Source organism: Lepidochelys kempii, chromosome 4 (assembly GCF_965140265.1).
Source record: "Lepidochelys kempii isolate rLepKem1 chromosome 4, rLepKem1.hap2, whole genome shotgun sequence".
NCBI classification, from domain to species: Eukaryota; Metazoa; Chordata; order Testudines; family Cheloniidae; genus Lepidochelys; species Lepidochelys kempii.
This window is the reverse complement of record NC_133259.1, coordinates 16895309-16914272: the sequence shown is the minus strand read 5'-3', so window position 1 is coordinate 16914272 and position 18964 is coordinate 16895309. Positions and strand designations below refer to the sequence as shown.

The 18964-nt window shown below is 39.9% G+C and overlaps 1 protein-coding gene and 1 long non-coding RNA gene across 7 annotated transcripts in view; one reads left to right on the top strand and one right to left on the bottom strand.

The window, feature by feature from the left end:
• Nucleotides 1-4759, bottom strand: LOC140910194 (uncharacterized). Its single transcript, XR_012158452.1, has 3 exons — nt 4744-4759; nt 2097-2323; nt 1-1425 (listed from the first exon to the last, which is right to left on the bottom strand). It is a non-coding gene; the product is annotated as an uncharacterized lncRNA (long non-coding RNA).
• Nucleotides 1-11089, top strand: part of HELQ (helicase, POLQ like) — a 34440-nt gene extending 23351 nt beyond the window's left edge. For 5 of the 6 annotated variants that reach the window (XM_073340541.1, XM_073340537.1, XM_073340538.1 and 2 more), the window contains 6 exons: nt 1231-1388; nt 4073-4171; nt 4778-4951; nt 5448-5561; nt 8677-8811; nt 10877-11089. In XM_073340541.1, the coding sequence (XP_073196642.1) occupies nt 1231-1388; nt 4073-4171; nt 4778-4951; nt 5448-5561; nt 8677-8811; nt 10877-10978 (782 nt within the window). In that variant the 3' untranslated portion in view covers nt 10979-11089. Of the gene's footprint in view, nt 1-1230; nt 1389-4072; nt 4172-4718; nt 4952-5447; nt 5562-8676; nt 8812-10876 lie in introns of those variants that run through there. The other variant, XM_073340542.1, reaches the window with a different exon arrangement.
• Nucleotides 11090-18964: the final 7875 nt, after the last annotated feature.

Below are 18964 nucleotides of genomic sequence, written 5' to 3'. Positions count from 1 at the left end.
TATAAATGCAAAGTAGTGCCCATTGTCAGGGGAAGTGTAAATTACTTGTGCACCTTTTCAGATTTCTAAATTAATTCTATCAACTCAGGAAAGGGACTTGGCATCATTGTAGACAGCTCAGTGAAGATTAAGATATCTGCTTGGTGTGTAGCTACTGATCAAAAAAGTGAATGATGTTAGGATTAATGAGGAATGTGATGGACAATATTATAATGCCTTCGTATAAATCAGTGTGTGGCTTCCATCAGGAATACTGTGTGCAATGCACGTTTCCCCATCTCAAGAAGTATACTGCTAAATGAGAGAGAGTTCAGAGTGGTAATAAGAATAATCAAGGGAAAGGAGAAACTCCTATTAAGAGAGAGTGAAAAGATTGGGATTGTTTACCGTAGAAAATAAATGAAAAAGAGGGGACATAATGTAAGCGTATGCAATTTTTGAGACTTTAGATCAGGGATTTCTCTCAGAACGCAAGAGCACAGGGGCATTAAATGAAATTAAAAATGGGAAGCTGAAAACTGATAGATATTTTTTCACACAACATGTAATTAGACTGTAGAACTTGTTGCTACAGGAAATTGTTGAGGCCAAAAATTTAGCAAGATTCAAAAAGGGATTGGACATTTATATGGATATCAAGAATTTCAAGACTTGCTATAGTCAATAATAAAAAGTGTGGAAGTTATGTTAAATCTCATGCTTCGGGATTTAAGCCAATCTCTAATTGTTGATGTCAGGATGTCATATAATAAGGGAGACTGATTAGCCCACATTTGTCTACCTTCTTGCACCTTTTTCTGAAGCATCTGGTACTGAACTAGAAGGACCACTGATCGAATCCAGTATGGCAGTTCCTATGTTCCTGTCTTGCCTACTGAGTTCTAATATTCAAATATCCCCCCATTAAAAATAGAGACCAAGTGTCTTCCTTCATTTTAACTGCTTTTTCTGTTATACAAATGAGTTCTAAGTATATTTGGCCTTTGTTGTAGTAACACTCTCCAGGGTGTCATCCACATGCAGTATTGCAATTTTGGGGTAGTAAAATACATTTCTTTTTGACTTAACAAATTAGACTTGGGAGTCCTTGGCACCCTGCTGGTTACTGAAATAGGGGCTTTATTAAAGGTCCCTAAAGAAAGAACAGAGGGAGAATTACATATGATACAATATATTATACTTAACTCTCACTGTTATATAAACTGGTATCTTTATACTAATTCATTTTAGGCTCTATAGACTTGGCCTATTGTGATGCTCTCTACAGAGACTTGAAGAAAGGTCTTGAGGGGTTGGTTCTTGAGAGCTGCCTTCACCTTCTCTATCTGACAACTCCATATGACATGACTGATCACTGCAGACCAGACTGGATGATCTATTTTAGACAGGTAAGACACGGCTTCCACCCATACAGCAAGTGCTGTCCTGCACAGAAAAATATAGGTTGGGTTATATAGCTGTTTCCTCTGTTATCAGTTCACTTGGGATTGTAACCCTTTACTCCTGGGGGAATTCTGCGCCAAAAAAATTAATTTTGTGCACAATACTTTAAAATTTTGCAAATTGTATTTGTCAAAATAACACTCTCTAATTACACCAGTTTCAATTATTTTGGTAATATATTTCAAATTACCTGTCAGCAAGCATGTTTGTAACAATACAGACACACACAAAAATTCTCCCAGGAGTAGAGAATTAAAGAAACACCTACAACAACCCAGTTCCTACTTCTCTGCCCCCCTCTCCCTCCAGAGCCCAGCAAGGGGGGGTCAGAAACTCACACTTCTTTCCCTCCCAGAGCCCAGCTGAGGCCCCTGGCCCAGACTCTCTCACTTTCTACCCCCCCACCCCAAAGCCTAGCAGTGCCCCCCCTCTCATCCCAGATACTCACACCCTCTACTCCCTCTCTTCCTCCCCCTCCCCTGACACTCTCCTCTTCTCCCACCCAGGGTCCAGCTGTGGGTACACCTTGGGGCAGACACTCACACCTTCTACCCCCCCCAGAGGCAAGCTGTGGGCCCTCCTCCCCCCCCACCATCCCAGACACTCACACCCTCTACCCCCCCAGAGCCCAGCTATTCTCAGACCCTACCCACCTAGAGCACAGGGATCCAGAGGGAAAAACAACCTGGCGCTCGGTCCCAGGCTTGCACAGAGTTCCCAGTGCGCTGCCGCCTCCTTCCTTCAGGGCGTGCTGGGAACTACAACTGCTGGGAACTCTCCAGTTCCCTCCCCCTCCCCTTGAGCTTATCTTCTATTTGTGATCTGGGCTCTGCTGGGTCCTGCGGCCTGTGGTGGTGGCCAACATCTCTGCCACCCATTTCTGTAGGGGGAAAAAGGAAATTCTGCATGCCCAACATTAATTTTTGCAAAATTCTGCATTGCGCAGTGGCACAGAATTCCCCCAGGAGTAAACCTTTTGAACTACTAGCCACCTAGCAGCTAAAATTAATAAGTTAAAGAAAAGGGACAAGCTAATATACCATGAACATTTATTATAGAGAAACTAAGGGAAACAATCATATTGATTCAAAATGTAACTGTAACCAGTACTGTAGCATTAAAACTCAAATGTAATTATATGCTAAATCAGTTTATTATTTCACTCATTAGAACTGTGTAATCCAACGAGCTCTTCGCCAGGAGAATTGAGATATATAACAGAGCTGCTTCTTAACACAGCACAAAACAGTAGTTTTGTTTTAAGTAGTTTTAAGATGTAGTTTGGCATCTTACGATTTCTAGCTGTACCTGGGTCTGGCTTGATCTCTGAACTGTAAAGCCTCTCTGTGTATGTCTGCACTGCAGCTGGGGTGTGCTTCCGAGCACGACTAGATGGGTGAGCTACATCCACTCACCCTAGCACGCTAAAAATAGCACTGTGGCCAAGGTGGCACAGGCAGTGGCTCAGGCTAGCCATCGGAGTAGGTAGGTGGGGGGTCCAGAGGTAATTGTACACAGGCAACTAGCCTGAGATCCTGCCTGTGCTACCCCAGCAACGCTGCTATTTTTAGTGCTCTAGATCAAGCAGAGCTAGTATGTGTGTGTCTGCCTGCCTGTGCTGGGAAGTATACTCCCAGCTGCAGTGTAGACATACCCTTAGACAGTGATCGTAAAGTGTAATATGCCCATGATAACATTAAAATCCCTAAAGCTTATGGTTTGCTTTGTATAAATCCCATTCTGATGTGAAAGCCAAGATACAACTGGAAAGTCTGAAGTCAGAGGCAGTTCAAAGTGTAGCCAAGGAAACTACTGAGTTCTGGGTAAAACCAAATAAATTGGTTGATGCTGAAGTGGTTAATAAAAGACTAAGAGATCATTTTGTACTCTGTTCATATTATAAAAAATACATTTTATTTCTTGAGCATCCTTCATAAAAAGTACTAAACATAGGGGAAAAGTAAAATAAAGCATTCCAAAGACCTCTGCGTGGCAACTCTTATCCTGGCAAAAAGGGAAAATAGTCGCTGACTTCCAGTAACACAAAAATTTTCCATAGCTTGCTTCTGTGAATGATTACAGAGCCAGACATCTGATAAGCACTTAATTTAAATTGGCTTTTTTGGTGTTCTACTTAGTATTGCTCATATATTTTATCAAAACTATACGCAAAGATACTAAAATTCAAGGAAAACTTTTTTTATATGCTTAAAAAGTTTTAGAATTTGATAGTGGTCAGCTTGAACATGAGTTCTCTCAAATTTTCACTGCCTTCTTGCATATCTCCAGTGATAAACAAAATTACAGATATTGCAGCTCAAAAACTATCATGTAACGATGCTTGTGCCCACTTAAATAGCTATACTACAGATAAGGGGGAAGTGATTCCATGTCTGTGTGTTTTGTACACATGCAGGTGTGTTGCAGAAGGGGAAATGGGGTTCATCTGTATTAATGTATATATTTATGACATTTTTAAAGGGATAAAATGTTATGTATTTGAAGTTCTCTTTTAACTGTTGTATCTTTATTGGAGTTACAAGATATAATATTTTAAAGGTATTTTGCATTTGATTAATATAGAAAGTGTGTTGAGCTGCAGTGTTGGTTTTTTAATTTTACTTTTTAGTTCAGCCAGCTAAATTCAGTAGAACAGAAAGTAGCAGCTATTGTGGGAGTCCCTGAAAGTTTTATTACGAAAAAGGCTTCTGGACAAGCCATCAAAAAGGTAGGCTGAAAATTATTTTTATTTAAGGACAAAACAGTAGAATTGTAATCTTGTCAATTGAATTGTTTTTCATAGTGCAGCTAATAATTGGGGGTTCTCTAATGTCACAGTTAAGGTAATTTTAGGGGTGACTTGTAGCTAGGAAATGCATAGTTTTCAGACAGAAATATGATTTTTCAAGTTAATGATGCCCTGTTAATTTATTTTTTCTCGTATGAAGTTATTAAAGTGCATTCTATTGTATAGCCATGGAAACGGTAGGATCCAGGACTCTCATGCTAGCCATGGCAAACATACAGCTTAATTATTGTAGTTTTCAGAAACAGAAATCAGATTGAGGTGTACAGAGTCAGAGCAGGCTGAACTAATCTTTGTTTTCACCAAAATGCTTCCCATTATTTCTTCCCTTACTTCACAAATTCTTGAATGCAACACTACTACATCTGACTGTTTCATAGGATTAGAGAGGTTTAGAGATGGAAAAGCCCTATTCTGGTGATAGTCTGTTCCCCTAGTAATGTAGAGTTCTTCTCTGATATTCTTTCAGTTTTATCTATTGGACCTTCGCTCACAGTTCTAACTGAACATGTGCATCTGTCTTCCCAGGATGTGGACAACGGTGTCGTAAATAGGCTGTACCTGTCCTTTGTTCTTTATGCCCTCCTGAAAGAGACCAACATATGGAACGTTTCAGAAAAATTTAACATGTCTCGAGGATATGTGCAAAATCTCCTGAACTCTGCTGCCTCATTCTCCTCCTGTGTGCTGCACTTCTCTGAGGTAATATATTTTAAATGGACATTTTTGCTTTTACATGATGTAAAGTATAAAAATGTATTCATCAGGGTCTGAGGAAAAGGGTGACTTTTTGCTGTAGAGTTTTAGAACTTACTACTGTACATTAAAATGGTGTCACCTTTTAGAGGTCATCTAATCGCATGGTGACTTCTTGGAAACATGGCTGCATTGGCAGCTTCAACTGCTACTTCAGCTTTCCAAATTCAGAAAATCCAAAATGACTTCCAAAGAACATCTAATCCCTAAAGTATTGCCTCATCCTTCAAAAGGGCCCAACTTTGGGGTGGCTAGCTGAGGAATGCTGGACTCAACTCTTGGAACTGGCCAGAAGGATTACTACAAATGGTATAATCCCTCTTCCAAGGCGACACATATGCTGCCTTGGCAATGCTCCAACCAGAATACTAGCCCAGAGTACAGGAATTTAACTAGACTTGTAACGTTACTTTACAGACTTTAATATCCTTTGTTTCTGCAGGAGTTGGAGGAATTTTGGGTTTATAAAGCCCTGCTGACAGAACTCACGAAGCGACTGACTTATTGTGTTAAGGCAGAACTCATCCCTCTTATGGAGGTGGCAGGGGTTTTAGAGGTTAGTGTACCCACTTTGGGAGTCCGGATAATGGTAAATCCAAGCTTTTATACTAACCTCAACCATGATGTCCCCAAGTGCCTGTGGAAGAAGCCAAAAAAACATTTTTATAAAGAATCTAGCATTTTGCTAAGATCTTGTTAAATCTTTCTGGGGTGCAAGTTCTACGATGAAAAGAAAATTATTCTGTTAAATGTGGAGGGCCATCTTTGTGTTTCAGTGGTTTTCATAATTCATCTGTTCAGTTTATAAGTAAAAAGTGTTGACCAATATATGCCAGCTACATATATATCCCATATTAATAATATATATTGTCTGTGCCAGATACATATTTTCATACATTAAGCACAAACATAATTGCAATTATATAGCCTAAAATGGACTATACCTTTACTATAATACTTTTCACTCTGCTAAGTATCCCATAACATCTTGCATTTGCTGAAGTAAGCTTTGGCTTAAGTAGGTAGAGAAACTGTCAGGATCGAGGCATGTGAACGTGGTACCCTAGTACAAACTTAGAAGGTGTCTTCATGCCCTGGGTACCTGGAATCCATGTGTGCAGAATAAAGAGATAAGGGGTATGCCATGGTACCAGAAAAACAAAGTAGAAAGCTGATGGGTTAAGTCTAGTTTCAGTTGATCTACACAATCCCTTTTTATAATGCTGCTCAAGATGGCTTCCCATAGACTGGTACTGTATTGAACCTTTTCCCTGTACTATATTATTTGCTTATAGCAGTAAATCTGACTGATACTGGTTATATGGTCTCTTGAATATGTTTCATAATAAACCAAAGTGTGGTCAAGCAATTGACTGTACAAATTATCAACAAACTGTTTCCCTGTAAGAACTGCAAGCTCAAACTCAAATTTTGCATTCAGGTTGCTTTTTCCTTCTGGCTCCTACAACAGCAACAATAAAAATGTCACAATAGTACACTGGTTACCAATTCTGCTGATGCTCAAGCTGAAATAGAATCTTATGTGCTCTTTTGTTCTACTGGTGGCTCTGCGGAATTAATAGGAGTAAAAAATGGTATAGTAATTTAATTCATCACTCTAGTCAAGAGAGAGTCTACTTTGTGCACCTATCTTGAGTTGGAAGCTACCACTTTTTTTACAGTGACTTTTCTGATGAAGCCCACATTTTGAGGAGGGAATTATGTTGGTCTCTAATCTGAAGGAGGCTGTTCAAATATCAAATGAATCTGTTTGGTAAATACTGCCCTCAGTGCTATTTCATGTGCATTCTCTGACCTCATTTCAAAGTTAAATGACTCCACACTTAGACCATATTGTGGACAAATGCTGCTACCGTTATCAGGTTCAGTAGTAGTAGTGCTTTTCGCCAGGAAGGGAAACTAGCTAGTAGCCTAATCAGTTTCCCTCTGCTGGCCAACCCTTTCTCTGTAAAGGTTTCTGAACTTGATGCAAAGGGGAAACAGGGTCTGTTTACCTCTTCAGTTGCTCTTTTAAATGGAGTCATCTGCAGAGGGAAGTAGAGTAGAACTGTACAGTTCTTTCAAAGTTTTGTTTTACAGCTGTCAGCGTAAAATATGACTGCTGCCTTCTAGTGGCTGCTGCCCAAGATGTGTCCTTACTGGTATCAAAACTGATTTCAAAGGTGTTGAATGTGGTGTGTGGCCAACAATGCTATGCAGGCCGGACTCCTGCGGAATTTTGTGAATGAAACACTACTAAAACCAATGTTACACATAAGCGCTTGATAGACAAACATTGCAGTCTGTACCCATTCTCTCAAATATTTTCAAATGAATGAAATAAAACCGCTCCTGTAGGACTGAACTCACTATCCTGGAGGTACTCTGGACCACCCAAATAAACTATCATTATCAAGCGCATAAAACAACTGTACAATGCAGTCTTTTCTACATGGAAGGTAGTTACAGGTAGCTACCAAGCTACTCTTCTATGAAGTCAGCAAACCACTGCCCTGTTATCCTATGGCTAAACGTTTCTAGTCCATGGCTGCTCTAGAGGACATTGTAAAGTCTCTAGATCTTTTAAGGCTGGTTTCTTTATCGAGAGGAAAATTTTAAGCAACTAGAACCAAATAAATAGAAGAAAATTCATGGAACTAAGCAAGAGAAGGGAAAAAAAGCTGGAAGGCAGTTCAGTGAAGCCTGAGGATAGCATTTGTGCATTAAGGTTCAGCTGTTTGTATATCTTAAGTTATAGAACAATCTTTGTTAACCTTGTTTTGTATGAAAAACATAACATCCATGGTCAGATTGGAGATGGTTTTCATTTAAACTGTGTAAGACCTAGCACAACTAATTTTGCAACAAAGATCTTTCTCATAAGTGTCTCTTTTTGGCTGCTTTTGTTTCTTTTCATCATAACATTATGAGCTCTAATAAAATGCCTGAGAAAAGGAAACCAAACAAATAATAATAAAAATAATAATCCTATTCCTTAAGTACTATACCTCTCCATTCATTATATGAGAGTCCATAGTCACAGCTTTGCACCCAATACAAAAATAAACAAGGGTGGTATTACTCAGATGTTGGAAGAAAAATAAAACATTTTGTGTGCTATAAAATTAAAATACCTTTTCTGTTCTGAGCTTATTGTCTGAGGCTGTGTGGCTATTAATCATCTGATTTCATGGCAGTGACAGTCCTCAGAGGTTCAAAAATTAAGGGCCAGATTTTCAAAAGAACTCCGCACTCAGCTGCTTCCATTCAGGCACCTAAACGAAGTGACCAGATTTTTCAAATGTGCTCAGCTCAAATAGAGGACGAGTGCTGAGAGAGAGATGACAATAAGAGGAAAGACAGGTCTATACCGATCCATTTCTTGAGAGGAAATAATGTGGAAGAGGCAGAAAGGTTACTAATAGCTGAACAAGAATGTAGAGAGGAAATAATGGCTTTTCAGGAACAAATTTAATTATTAAGTAAACTTTTGTAACAGTGACTGGACTTCATATGCATACAGTATCACTCTGCCATTTGAAGTAATCAGAAATTAGCTGATATATGAATGAACTATGAGGTCAGAACAGAGATTTGGACTTACTGACAAGTTCCTTGCACTTCTTATTTACTAATCTAATTTCTAACATTGCTTTATTTTTGGCCTGCAGTCTCGAGCAAAACAGCTGTATGATTCAGGATACAAAACTCTAGCACACCTAGCTAATGCAGATCCAGAAACACTGGTGAAGATGATAGAGCATTTGTCACGACGTCAAGCCAGACAAATAGTTTCATCCGCAAAGGTGAGCAAAACTTGACTATTTGAGCTGTCAAAGGGATATTGGCAAACATGGAACTCTGGGTGAAAACTTTGAGTTTACTAAATATTTTTCCATTTAGTAATCTTTCCCCAATAGATTGATTTAGGTAATTTGTGACTAGCTAGGATCAACGTGCAAAATTTACTAGTGGGAGTTTCCCACTTAAATCTCCCATGTATTAAGCAGGGGGGGTGTGTGTGTGTGTAATATATAAAACCTCTTTGCCTGTAATTTTCATTCAAGATGAAGCTTTTCTGTAATAGATCCCTAATCATACCACTGTGGGGAGGCTAAGAGTATTTCCTTCATATTGCTATAAAAGGAATGAGGGAGACCCTTGCTGACCATTTTGCCTCAACAGCAGCTAAGTGCTATGCAGGTGCAAAGTATTATTTCCATCCAGTGATCTAAAAGGATTTTACAAGCTGGCGAAGGAGGAGTATTATTCTCATTTTACCAGTGGAAAAACTGAGGCAAAGAAGTTGCATGACTTGCCAGAGTCATGCAGGGAATCAGTGACCTGACTTCTAGTCCCATGCAGTAATCACAATTGCACATGCACCGCTCTGGTGAGGCAGTTTAGTGCCTCAGAAATTGTAGCGGTGCTCATGGCTGGGGAGAATAGATTTCTTCGGTCTATAAATTATAGCCTGCCCGCTCACCCCAACCTCCTAAAAAATTGCCAACTTACTATAGAAGATGTGCATGAAAAATCTATTCACAAATTGTGGAACTAACAAGATCTGTGCTTAACTTCACACTGGTGGTCGTCACATTTCTTTTAGTCCTACTACCTCCCTATTCCTCTCTTTACTTTGTCATCTGTTTAGAACACATGCTCCTTCGGGCAAAGACCTTGGCTTTGTATCAGTCTGTAAAGCATGGTGGATGTTATACAGATAAATATACAGAGAACAGAAATCATAATAAATATGGCTAATCTCAGAGCAAAAATTACAAGCAGCATTTGCTTTTTCTTCCTAGTCAACAGAATTTTTTCCTCACAGTTAGTTTGTGTCCTTGTTTGTGTTGAAGCATCAACAATGTCAGAATGACTGGAAGTAGTTCTACTTTTACAACCAAGTCAGCAGAGGGAAGTCATTTATTGAGCCTTGTGAAACAGCAGCAGTTTATAATATGAGGGAAGACCTTAGAATCAGTATAAATTAGGGCTGGTTTACACAGTTTTAGCACCAATTTAACAAAGTTCTACTGAGGACACTCATGCTGATTTAAAACTGCTTATATCAGTTTAGCTTGCATCGGGCATTTCTCTCCAAGATATGTTTATGCCAGGGACTCCAAGTACAGCCCCAAGAAATAAGAACAATACATCACACTGGATAATGTTATATTATTACCACTAGATTCTTAGACACTTGTGAAATCTGAAGAACAAACTAACTGCGATGCCACAAAACATTCATGAGTTACTGTGATTCTCCATAATATGTTTATGGTTTTAATATTAGACATACAACTGTTGCTTAATGCAAGGAAATCATCATCTGCTGTTTTTACTTTTGTGGTCAACATATTAATGTTAACTTCCTTTCAGAGTTTGTTTTTACAATTTAAAAAGTGTGGCTATTGTTGGAAATGGTCTTAACAAAAACACTTTAAAACCTTGTGAAACTGTAATGTTTAAATGGCCTAAATTTGGCTGTTTATATAACTGTATTAATAGAACAAGAAGAAATTATGCTCATTTCTTAGAACTGCAGAATAAAAATTGTGATCTGTACATTCTGTGACATTTTTGTTCTAGTCTTCTAGATTTGACATATCAAGCTTAAACTGAAGTAGGATGGATAGGCTTATATAAAGAAGATTTCTGCGAGCAGTAAAGCCATATTGATATATTAAATGTGAAAATCCTCCTAGTGACTTGCAATTCTTGAGTCAATATTATAGTAATTTTGTTCCTAATAACCTAATTTCTTCTTCTTAGTTTGTGTTTGAATGACGAGGTGTGTTTCATCTTACTGCTAATTGCACTGGCATCTGTTTGTGAACTGTCTCCTAATCATTTAATTTGTGGCTGCAGATGCTGCTGAGGGAAAAAGCTGAGGCTCTACAAGAAGAGGTTGAAGAACTGTTGAAGGTGCCTACAGATACATCTGAGGGCCTCCTAACAACTTTGCCATAAAAAACCATGATGCAGTGGAATGAATTTTCAGCTCTTAAAATTATTTTAATTCTTTTTAATGTACATATGTGTAACTTAAGCTTCTGTTCTCATAATAAATATTCAAAACACCCTTTTTGTATACCTCAGTTTTTGTAAATTTTGAAATCAGAATGCTCTTGTAACTCTGGATGTCATTTGAATGGTCTGATTGTTGGATCTCTTGAATAACTGAGGAGGAAGAATCAAAAAGTGGCACTAGATACACAGTTCTATAAATGCAGGTAGCCTTGTTCCAATTGCATGGAATTGTGGGTAGAATGTTAGTTGACTGTTCGGTGAATAGCCTTCCATCATTAGAGACCAAGGGTAAACGTTTAATTTAGACACACGTGAAAATTAGTTTATTCCCATTATTAGTCCCTTTGTAGATATTTATCTGTATGACTAAACTACCTCACAATTGTGGTATGTATTCAGTCTGTTTTCAAGTAGGAGTTACATGATTCAGAAGCTGTGTACCTGTACAAACACTGCCTAATTTAAGCACTACTTCTACCTAACTGTCATGAGGTCAGCATCAAATTCACACTGTCTGTGCTGACGTATACTTTGCCTGGGAAGGTTTAGAAACCTTTCTGATTGTTTCTATAATATCTCCCTCAGAGTCTGTTGTTGCTAAATGCAGATCCCATTCTCTGCAGATACAGTGTTCATGCATAGTCTAACATAAAGGTTCTCCAGAACTTACCTATCAATATCTTTAAGGTGATTTTGAAATTGGAAGGTGAAAGGTTTTAGGCAAGGGTCTAACTTTCCAGTAACTGCATCAACATCCCACAACTCCATAGACAAACTCATTAGGATGCTAATAAAAAGGTATCTGTACCAAGACGGCTCTGGCAAAGAGGTAGCTGTCAGTTAAGATGGCTGTTTCTGTTCAGCTGTTATAGGTTAGACTTCTCTGTATTGGAAAGGTAGATAATAGCTTTTACTGGACAACACAAATTATACACAAGGCTCAGAACAATTCCGAAGCCATGGACAAAATCACAAAGCATTGTGGGTGGTATTCAGCACGGAGTGAAGCTTAAGCATAACTTTAAAAACGAAAAAGTTTCTCTGTAAAATCCGCTGGCACTTCCTGTTCCATACAGACTTCCCAACATACATTCTTCTTCTACGTTACTGCTACTGTTAACCCCTTCCACCCACAGCATTAATCATGTCTGTGGTCTGTAGATGGTCTTGGATGGACATACTATCCTTTAGTCCATAGAACACGATTTTATGTTGCATCAGGGGGGTGTTTAATGCACACTGTAATAGATTTAGTAATGTCTTGATTTGTTTGAACATGTTCCCAACCCGGAAGGTGGGGAGAGGCTGATCAGTTCTGGTCAAAGCTGTTTATCAACTGAGTTTTATTTACTATTGGACTGCTGAATGGAGGAAATCCAAATCAGCCATGGAATAAAGTATCTGTGGCAGGGCTTCATTTAAACCAGCCAAGTTGCTAGTGCTACAACTCTGGTAAGTATTTTTGCCGCTATTGTATAAGGTACTTAAGTCAGCGCTGCTTCAGTTTTATACACTCCCTATTAAAGCTTGATCATGAACTCAAGCTTCACACTTCAGAAATACCACAGACAGCTCAGCTCCTGGAAGCTCCATTTACACAAAGGAGGCATTGCTAGACATTTCACTACCTAGCAGAATGCCTTTTTTTGGATGCATCAGGACACATTGCCAAGTTAAATTTAAAAATAATAAATATGTAGTCCTAGCCATTGCCAAAGTGCTGAAGTAATATTTACAATAGCTTAAGTATTCAGAGCTGTTTCTTGTGCCCAGTGTAGAAATCCCTAGTGCTTTCTATTGGTAAAGAGATTGCTGAAAATGGTTCTTGCTCACAGGTCTCTCCAAAGTAGGGCTAATATGAAAAAAAAATCTAGTTGCAAATAGAGAATTAATTTGTTTGTTTGGAGTTTTCATTTATGATGATTGATATTTCAAACAATCCCTAGAATGTGAAGAGCGGGGGGTGGGGGAATCACAGGGCTAAGTACATCAGGAGAAAGCTCCAACAGAGAACAATAGACATAACCTTCATAGAGGATTTTTTTAGTCATGTCTTCAGCCTTTGTCAGGACTGGTGGATCTAAATGTTGGTAGGTTTGTTTGGCTCTTCCTGGTTTTGCTCAAATCTTGAGGGGCAAAAGGCTGGATGGGAGTGTTTGGATTCTCATAACACTCACAAGGACAGTGAGAAAGCTCATAGACCACTGTTAGGGGTTCAGCATTGGTGCCTCACTACTCCACTACTGTAATTAATGTTCTAGGAAAACCTATATAAGTAACTAAGCTATGTGAAGTATTAATTTATTATGGTAATCTAATGATCTGTTAAGGGCTATTTTTATTGATTTGTAAACTCTTACTGTAAACATTTGATATGATCTTTCCTACATGATGAAACTAAACAGCAGAGAAATGGGTCTTTAACAGCAGGTGGTATTTGGGTCGCTTACTCCCCTGTGTGCACACTGCTTTGTCGGTTTTCTGGTGTACAAAATGGTGTGATAATGCTGCTACCAGAGAAGATGGGGTTTAGTCATGATGGTAGGTGTAGAGATTATGTGAAGGGTCCCCAAAAGGCCACAAAACCTAGGTCTCCTCAAAAGACCTAACAAAGGGTTATATGTGTTAGAAACAAGCAAATGCATTTAATTCCTCAAATCCCAGTCTGGGGGAAATTTAGGTTGGCATTTGTCATTTTTGCTGCTGTTTCTGCAGGCTGGGCAGTGCCAGATGGATGATCCTGTTTCCCACAGGCATTCTCTGATGTGACCTTTTGCTTTGCTGTCTTTAGAACTGAAGTGATTGAGACGTCAGCAGTTGAAATGAACACTACATTACAGCTAGCTTGTACTTTATTGTCTTTGATTAAAACAAGCCAGTCAATTCAAGGTGTAAAACGGGGTGTTCATTACCCACTGATGATAAATGGCCTATTATGGTATATCTTGCTGTCAAAAAGTTCACCCCAGAATGGCTTCGTAAACTTTGGAGGAGAGTAAAAGGATTTTTTCCTTCATTTAAAGGATCTGGCAGGTCTGTCTTCCATGTGAACATGACAAAAGGGATTCAGCATGTTCCTATGGCTAAAGCAGGGGTCTGGAGTCAGGATTCCCAGCTCTGCCACTGGGATTTTCAGGGAAGCCTTTTAGTTCAGTTTATCCATCTGTAAAACTGGTCTAATACAAAAGCTTCTTCTAAAGGGGAGTCCAGGCTTCAATTGCTGTTTTGATCACACCCACTATAAGTGAGATGTATTTTTTATGGCCTTGTAAGCCAGTTCCATGTGAGTTAGTTCTGAGAAGGCATTTCTAGTGCATGCCCATTCTCTCATATTGTAAACCTTAATTTTACCTTTTTTAAGTGTTGTGTCAGCTATGGATTCTACCTAGACTATAAGCCACCTACTTCAAGTTAAATGTGTTGCCTTTTGTGACTCGATTTGTAAGAAGGTGACCATTTAGTTTTTATTCTGCTTCTGATGTTTCAATGTCTCGAGCTGCGTAATGGTCCCAGATTATCTACAGTTGCCAGTTGTTGTGTATTCCTTGGAGAATATTTACATTCCACTGAATGGCAACAAAGTCATACCCTTTGGCAGCATGACAAACCTAACTTTCCTATACAGCAATGAAATGTTTCCTGTTTGATCTGACTTTTTTACTCTTACATTTCCCTGTATTGCAAACGCCACTCATTCGTCACAATGAATAGCTAAATTATTTTTAAAATCACAAGTTGCCTTTATTTTTAATTGGAAGCTTTTAAAAGTAACTATTCTTCAAGCCTGTGGCTTCTGATGACTTTTCTGCAGCTTCTCTTTACGAAGCCATGTGAAACACGGGGAATCAAAGAATAGTGTCAGTAAATGTTCCTCTCTTGTCCATAATTGTGAATCAAATAAACACTGAAGAAAGTTTAAAAATCAGAGAAGGAGGAGAGAAATTGGGTTTAAGCAAACGCAGCATGTTAAGTGAAGGATTGTCTTACTCAATCCGCTAGTTTCAGGGGGCTATGTGGTAAGTCTAGCCAGGAATTGTCTGTGTGTACATGACCAGAACAGCTTGCTGGTTTAGAATCAGGCTTGGAAAGATTTGCCTTTCTTTGGAATTTCAGCTGTTTCTGAGCTTAATTGTGTTGAATTTTTCTGTAACAAAGGAAATTACCCAAACCACTCATTTAATCAAAATATGGCTGTGAAAATCAAGACTCAGAATCATACATTTTGTCATTGTTCAGCTTTCCAAGATGCTTAAGTCTTTGCTAGAGCCACTAACATGCTTAATGGCCTTTCCAGCAGCATTTTAATTAAAAATGTTTAACTTGGTCTCCAACGTAGTGAGGAAGCTTTTTTGGATGGAAGGGAGAATGGATCACCACCATTTGTCTATTTAATACAGACGTTTTGAGCTGTATTACGTGCAGAGTGGTTCAGCTAAATAGGTTAGATTAGGTGGTTTAAAAGTTTCCTATAAGCAGAGAGCACCTCATGGTGCTGGAGGTTGAGGAGAGTAGGTTTTTTGTCTACCCATAATTATTATGAGTAGATCTGGGTCAGTCAGTACAGTTAAAATAAGAGTTCCTTCCTTGAATTTTTGAAAAATGGGGGAGTTTCCTCCCTTTTGACCCCCTAACTGCTTCTGGTATTCATAGAGGTAGACATTCTAAACTGCACCAGTTAGGTGTGTGGTCCAGAAGTCCTCTCTATCATGGACAGGCAAGAATAGATTAATGGATTTTAAGGCCAGAAGGGACTGTTATGATCTAGTCTGACCTCCTGCATAACACAGCTCACCCACTAACTTCTGCATCAGGCGCATAACCTCTGTTTCAGCTACAGCATATCTTTTAGAGAGACCTCTCGTTTTTACTTGGAGAATGGAGAATTCACCATGTCCCTAAGAAAGTGCATAGCTGCAAAATTTCAGTGGGTGGGGATGGGAAAGGAGAAGGTTACACCAGGACCTTCCCTGGCCACTCAAGTTTGCAGCCTGAGCATAGAAAACAAACCACCAAGTCTGTTTCACTTCTCCATTTTATTCTTACTCTATCATACAGAATCCTGTGGGCTGAATCTGCAGTAACTCCCATTTGATGCTCAGCTACAAATTGTGGGACAAAAAAGGTTCAAAAAGAAACATCAGCCTTGCAAAATTGTCATGAAAGATGGCTAACCTAGGCCCAAGCCCTCCCCCCGACACTGCTGTTACACGTGATTGTTGACTCACCCTGAGTGAGTGGGTAAGTAGAATTTTGCAGGGCTGGCTGAGGGAGCTGCGGGGTAGAAGATAGCTATGCAAACTGCAACCGTAGGGATGTTTTGGTTGTGGGCTTCCATGGTCACAGCTGGTGTGTGTTTTGTGCAAGCCAGAAGGTCAGTTGGTACTTTCTGCTGGAGGAGAACTGTGTTTTAAAAATAAAAAAATAGAATGTTGTGCTGGTGGTTAGAGGATCTTATCCATCTCGGAGTCTGAAGCATCAGCGATGACGCAAACTCCAATGCTTTAACCAGAATGATGTAGTGACCATGCTGCTTTTACTTTGCATTATACCAGCACCTACATATTTCCTACCAAGTCTGGGACCCATTGTGCTAAGCATTAAAAGATATGCCGGACCCCAATTGCTTACAGTCTAGACAGACAATGAGTGGTAAGGGAAACCAAAGCACAGAGAAATGAAATAACCTGCCCAAGCTCACATGGCAGGGTAGTGGCAGCACTGGGAATAGAACGTAGGTCTCCCAGTCCTGATTCAGTGCTCTTTCCGCTACACTTGTTTCCCAAAAGGTGGGTTGCGGGAAGGGTCTAGGTGTGGGTCACCTCACTCCTTACCCTGCACTCCCACTTCCACTGGGCTTGGGCATCAGGCAGAGAGAGCAGTGTGTCCAATACTGTAATGTTTTTATGAAGTTAATACAAAATCAGTATTGCCATTGCACAGTTACTGGATTTAAAACATAGCAAATAGTAGTTAAATACACACACTACATATGTAATAGTGGTCCCCATAAAAGATTAAATGCAGCTGGTAGGTCACATGAGTAAAAAGTTTGGGAACCCCTGCAGTCGATCACGCTGTCCTTCTGCCTCTTGATCAGACAAATAACAGTGTGATTAGTCATTCCCTGCTCTTCGTTAAGGGCCCAGTCCTATGAGGTATTGAAGGATCTTCAGATCTTCTGATTACATATGCCAGCCAATTATCTGTCATTCAAATGTATAGACCCCCGAATGCTCAAATTGTGAAGTTGGAACATTCATATGCAACTTGTAAAGGTTATTTGGTATTGACAATGTGTGAATTAAATTAGTTAAAAAACCAGTGTTTTGTTGTGCACATGTTCAATACCCTGTAGATGAAGGGAGGATGGCCAGCTGGCATCTGGGGCAGTCTTAAGATAATTTGGGGGGCTCTTTTGAAAAGTGCAACCTTGACTGTTTTCTGGGTTTCTAATTCTTGTTGGGGGGGGGGGGGGACCTAATAAATCCGAGCTATGCCTACAGTCTGAGTTTCACCTTGCCAAAGCTTTCTGTGCAGGAATACAGTACAATACACAGCCAGCCACTAAACTGTAAAATAGGGCAGTATGTTGTAATACAGTTCAATGTGACTCAGTTAATGCTGTGTGGGAAATGTCACTGGAATTTCCCGACTTTCATGGGTTGAAAATCTTCACTCTTTTAAGTTCCTTAATATACAGGCGTTTTTCTGGCTTTGCATGATACTTTTTCAGTTTACAAGAAACAGAACTAGCTGTGGTCAGAATTGTCCACTTCGTTTCCCTGGATAAGTCTGCACTTCCTCTTGGTGCTATTTAATTTCCTAGACTGTTTTATCTTTACCTCACACTAGTTTTAAGAAATAGAGTTGCTTGTAATGGCCACACAACCACTAGCGTGAAATGCTTAGAATATGCAATATCATGATTACCCCTTCCAAGAAACTAAATACCTCTGATACAGTTGTGGGTTCCTCTGGGGCAGGGGTGGCTCCTTGTATAGTCACAGACTCTGGGGTTGGAGCTACAGGCGCCAACTTTCCAATGTGCCAAGGGGTGCTCACTGCTCAACCCCTGGCTCTGCCCTAGGCCTGCCCCCACTCCACCCCCTCCCCTGAGCCTGCAGTGCCCTCACTTCCCGTCTCCCTCCCTTCCTCCCCCCCCCCCCCAGCCTCCTGCATGCCACAGAACACAGATGATCAGTGGGGCTGCTGCTGGGCAGGAGGCACTGGGAGCAGGGGGAGGAGCTGATGTGCGGGCTGCTGACATATTACTGTGGCTCTTTGGCAATGTACATTGGTAAATTCTGGCTCCTTCGCAGGCTCAGGTTGGCCACCCTTGCTCTGGGGAAATGAGAAGAGGAGAACAGAGAATGGGATTGGGATGAAGGCACACAGGAGGTCTAATCCTGGTTGACATTGATGCCTGTAACCTTGGGCAAATCACATACTCTCTGCCTTCCTTTTTTTCATCTAGAAAAAAGGGCTAGTGCCCTAAGACCCATCTCCCAGTTTTGAACATTAAGAAGTTTGCAAAGCGAGTTGAAAATGACAAGTACAGTAAATTGTTATAATGAGCCCTAGTGCTCCGGTCGGGCAGCCTTTTCGCTTATCTTCAGCATCAAGGTTTTGTGGGCTACTAAAGATACAATAGAGTCTAGGACTTGCATAGCCAAAGTCCACCACGTTTGGATTCAGTGTGCAATCCGACAATCACTCAGCTCAAAAGCTGGAAGGTAAATAGTGTGACTAGGTGAGATAGGGAAATATAGAGAACAATGCTAGCAAAAGTACAAAGAATCTCTGCTTAGAGTTGTGTGAGCACTTCCACAGCAAGGCAAAGGGTAGATCTGGAAACAAACACTGACAGGCCATAACTAAACTCAAATACAGTAGTTGCCTCTTCTGTGCCTGTACTAATGACTTTAC